This window comes from Elephantulus edwardii, unplaced genomic scaffold (genome assembly GCF_000299155.1).
Source record: "Elephantulus edwardii isolate Elephantulus edwardi_28Jun2011 unplaced genomic scaffold, EleEdw1.0 scaffold00015, whole genome shotgun sequence".
NCBI lineage: Eukaryota > Metazoa > Chordata > Mammalia > Macroscelidea > Macroscelididae > Elephantulus > Elephantulus edwardii.
Genome location: NW_006399765.1, coordinates 7,479,351 through 7,484,242, shown reverse-complemented (window position 1 = coordinate 7,484,242; position 4,892 = coordinate 7,479,351). Strand labels below are relative to the sequence as shown.

The 4,892-nt window shown below is 38.3% G+C and overlaps 1 protein-coding gene across 2 annotated transcripts in view; it reads left to right on the top strand.

The window, feature by feature from the left end:
* PIGU (phosphatidylinositol glycan anchor biosynthesis, class U) overlaps nucleotides 1-4,892 on the top strand; it is a 117,583-nt gene that overhangs the window by 56,911 nt on the left and 55,780 nt on the right. For both annotated transcript variants that reach the window (XM_006881460.1, XM_006881461.1), the window contains one exon: nucleotides 1,288-1,385. In XM_006881460.1, the coding sequence (XP_006881522.1) occupies nucleotides 1,288-1,385 (98 nt within the window). The remainder of the gene's footprint in view (nucleotides 1-1,287; nucleotides 1,386-4,892) is intronic.

The window sequence follows — 4,892 nt, the reverse complement described above, 5'->3', positions numbered from 1 at the left end:
TGCTTGGGTGCCTTTCATCCTCTCTCCATGTTCATAGGGTTTCCGGAGGCAAGCTATTATGGAAGTGGATGCCACTCCTCCTTCCACGCTTGTTTAATCAGGGAGCTCCACCCCACTCTCAGTCCGCATTGGGTAGCCAACCATTAACGCATTTGACACATCCATGTCACAGGGTTCAGCCTCACAGCAACCACAAGCGACCACAGGACGGCAACTTGTACACCAGGGCTATATGACCTAGAGGAATGTCTGAACAAAAGCAATGAAAGACTGTCCTGAGGGCCACCAACTAAAAGTCACCCACCTTTGTCTTGGTCACCTTGTTTTCTCTTCACTGGGCCAGCTTATTACATTAATCAATTTAAATTAATATTATAAAACAAAATGTGTATGAAGTACTGGATTAAAAACTGGTATGATTTATGAACTTTCAAAAAAAAATTTAAAAATCTAACTAATGTTACTGAACAATTTGTGGAGTTGTCAGATGAGAACCTAATTTGCTAGATAACCATTTACCACAAAAACAATTTTTTAAGGAAAAAAAGTGAAAAATAAGTAAAATTATTTGGTATATTTTTCAAAGGAATCATAGTGTATTAGATCTCTTTTAAAACCTTTGCTTAATGGAATATTATAATCAGCTTGTCTTCTCATTAAAAATTCTTTTATGATATCACATACTTTATGATACTTTTATGATATCCATAGTTTGCATTTTTATGTTAGGAATGGAAACTTTATTAATGAAAATTATGACTTTATTTGTTTTTAAACCACATTACCTGCAGATAGTATGTAAGGAAGAGATGTAAAAATACAACATCTACAGTTCTGATTACCATAAATTATACTTGCTGGCTTAATAAGTTGGTAAGTGAGATATAGCACTAATGTTAATATATCTCATTTAATGTAAGATATACCTTTATATATTTTTGCAATATATATATATAAATTTTTTTTATAATATATACATTCTTTAGGCTGATGTTTTATAAAATCTTCCTGTAGCTGCAAGTTTTACAACAAAATATGCCTGTAGTGCCTCAGCTTGCTAAAGGTAGATGGTTTTTACTTCCTTGGTTTCCTTTCATCAGAAATCAAGCTAAGAATCTCTTGGCCCTCTGTGTGCCCTGTGCATAGTGCCTTGTACACCAGGAGGCATTTGGCAGGTGATTGTTGGAGCAGTTTCATTGTTGGATTGTTTCATGTTGATAGGGGCATGCTGAGTCTAATCCTGATTGATGAGTCTGGGTTATTCCATACATTTATTTCTTTTTACAGGCAGTGCCTTCCTCAGTGCTATTTTTCTTGCCTTAGCAACATACCAGTCTCTGTACCCACTCACCTTGTTTGTCCCAGGACTCCTTTTTCTCCTCCAGGTAAGTACATGCTGGTCAGAAACCAGTGCCCAAATGATATTTAATCTATGGCCTGGGTCCCATGGGGAGAAGAGAGGCATGGGTCAAAAAAGACCAATAAAGGCAATGAGATTTAATCTGTAACACATTCCTACTTGTTTCTACTTGGAAGTACAAAGAGTGGTGACTAACTTTAAACAAAGTGAACTTACTTAGTATGAAATACACCTCTCATTACACATTTATAAATGCATTTCATTTTGTGTTTTTTGTTGTCACATTCTCCTTTCTCATGTAGTGTATGTAAACCACTCTCTGAGCTTATTTCTTTACATTTTCCTCTTAATTGCACTCATTTTTGTAAGGTGCTTATAGGAATTGAACATAGACATGGCTGTTCTACCAGTGGTTAACTTACTACCTACAGCAAATTGATCTTAGCACCTTATAGACATTGTCTCATTTCAGCCTCATAAAATCTTTATGGTGTGGTTGTATTACAAGCTACATTTCCTCATTTTCCATCTAAGGAAACTGAAATGTTGGGAAGCAATGTCACACCTATTTTCACATGACCAACAAGTAACAGTGGTGAATATGAACTCAGGCTGTCTAGTAGAAGAGCCTGCTCTCCTAACCATTTCTTTTCTACTCATTAGGAACACACACATCTCCTCAATAGAAGATAACAATTCCCAGGACTCACATGGTCCATATCCCTTCTTAGAAGAGAAATATTCAGGTGGCAAGACAGAATGTAAACCATGGAATATCTCATTTCAGAGCCCTTGTTCTTTAGTTAAAAACAATGCTGTTGCAAGTTCTGGTGGCCTAGTTGCAAGAAGCTGCACTACAATCCTAGAAGTGCATGGTTCAAATCCACCAGGTACTCTGCTGGAGAAGGAGGAACAATCTCCTGTACCAGTCAGATCCGATTTGACAGTTCATGCATAAAAAAGAATTTAAAAACAAACAAACAAAAAACCCCCAATGCTGTAAAGTTTTATTGAAATTGGTTATATGCTTATCATTTTATATGATTTGTTAATGTACTGTTGTGTTGATGCTTGGTCTTTCTTTTTTGTGAAGAATATGATATGTACTCTAATTGTCTTAAATGAATAGTGTTGTTGTTGTTATGTGCCGTTAAGTCTCCTGCAACTCATAATGACCCTATGTAAAACAGCCCTAAACCATGTTCTCTCTCTTGCCAATACCTATCCCCATTACCCAAGTGATGGAATCAATCCATCTCATCTAGGGTCTTCCTCTCCTGCATTGTCCCCCCACCCTCGCAAGCATGACATCCCTCTCCAAGGACTGATCCTGCCTTGCATCATGTCCAGAGTGTGTCTGACGGAGCTTCAGAATCCTTGTCTCCAAGGAGCAGCCTGGCTTCACTCTTCAGGACGAACTTGTTTGTTCTCCTAGCAGTTCGTGGTATATTCAGTACTCTTCTCCAGCACCAAAGCTCAAAGGCATCAACTCTCCTTCTGTCATCCCTAGTCATTTTCAAGCTCTCTGATACATAGCAAGTAATGGCAGAAACCATGGCCTATATCAGGTGACCTTAGTCTCCAGTCTGACATCGTTCTCCTCAGTACCTTGGAGAAGTCTTTGACTATAGACTTTCCCAGTGCAATTCGTCTTTTAATTTCCTGGCTGCTGGTACCAAGAGCGTTGATTGTAGAGCCAAGCAAACTGAAGCTGTCAAGAATCTCTGTCTCTTCACCATCTATCATGATGCAGCCAATCGGCCCAGTGGTAAGAATCTTTGTTTTCTTGATGTTGAGCTTCAGTCCATATTGAAGGCTACAGTCCTTGACCCTTGGCAGCAAGTACTTCAGGTCCTCCTCTCTTTCAGCAAGCAGGGTTGTGTCATCTGCCTAACGCAGATTGTTGATGAGTCTACCTCCAATCCTAATGCTATACATCTCCTCATAGAGCCCAGCCTCCCAGATAATCTATTCTGCATATAGATTAAAAAGATACGGAAGTAGGACACAACCTTGACACACAACCTTCCCAATTTTGAACCATTCAGTGTTTCCTTGCTCTGTTCTCATGCCTCCTGGTCCAAATATAGGTTTCACATATAAGTACAATCAAGTGTTCTGGGATTCTCATTCTTTTCAGAGTCAGCCACAGTTTGTTGTGATCCACACAGTCAAATGCCTTTGCATAGTCAATGAAACACAGATAGATATTCCTCTGGTATTCTCTGCTTTCAGCCAAGATCCATCTGACATTAGCTATAATATCCCTAGTGCCACAGCCTCTTCTAAATCCAGCCTGCACTTCAGGCAGTTCTCTGTTGATGTGCTGTTCCAGTTGTTTTTGGATAATCTTCAGCAGAATCTTGCTTGCAAGTGATATCATTGATATTGTTTAATAATATCCACACTCTGTCAGTTCTCCTTTCTTTGAAATAGGAACAAATATAGGTCTCTTCCAGGTCAGCATCTGTTTGTTGAAATAATGTCAATTGATATGCGATCACATCCTGGGGCCTTGTTTTTTGCCAGCTCTTTCAGAGCAGCTTAAACTTCCTCCTTCATCACCACAGACTCTTGCTCATTCATTGTTTCATGAAATTCTTCTATGTCCACCAATTTCTTTTGGTACGGTGACTGTATACTCTTTCCATCTTATTTTAATGCTTCCTGCATCATTTAATATTCTGCTCAAAGCATCCTTAAGTATTGCAACTTGAGGTTTGAATTTGTTCTTCAGTTCCTTCAGCTTAAGAAATGCTGAGTGAGTTCGGCCCTTTTGATTTTCTGGCTCCAGCTCCTTGCACATTTTATTGTAATACACTGCTGTTTTATAGATTATTAATTTTAGACATTATCTGTTATTGTTCTCACTTCTTTGTCCCCTTTTGCTGAGGGAATTTTACTACATTTTTATTTAATCCCTTTTTATGAAAACCTGCATTTTATGACTAGGGTACGCTGGTGGCATAGTGGTTAAGGAGTTGTTGTGCCTACCCCAAGACAGGCAGTTTATTTTTATTTATTTAATTTTTTTTACAATTTTAAAATACAAGGTTTATTGCTTAGATGGTTTGATACAGAACAGCTTTTCATTCTGAACTTTGGAAGTACTATACAACTGAACAAGAGGAGAAACAAAAGTACCAAAACCAAACGTGTGATTCTCTGTTCGTGTGGCATCAACCGGTTTTGTACACAACATGTAGCAGCAGTTTTTAAAGTTCTCTTTAGAAAAATATGAGTAATTCTACACATTTATTATTGTTTCCTGTTTAATGCATGGGCTGAAATTACTAGGATCAACTTCCTTCTTGGAGAGGAGAGACGTCAGCGAACCTTTCTGCTGCTTAGCTTCCCCCCGAGGAGTCTGGGAAACTGGTCCTCCAGGGGGTTTGTTTTGCTTTCACAGTCACGTGTTTAATGTAGTGATTGAGTCTTAACATTATGCTCATTAATCAATGAAGAAGGGGGAAAAAACAACAAAGGAGAACTTGCACCTCAAAAAACTTTTCAGAAGATCCATATATATATA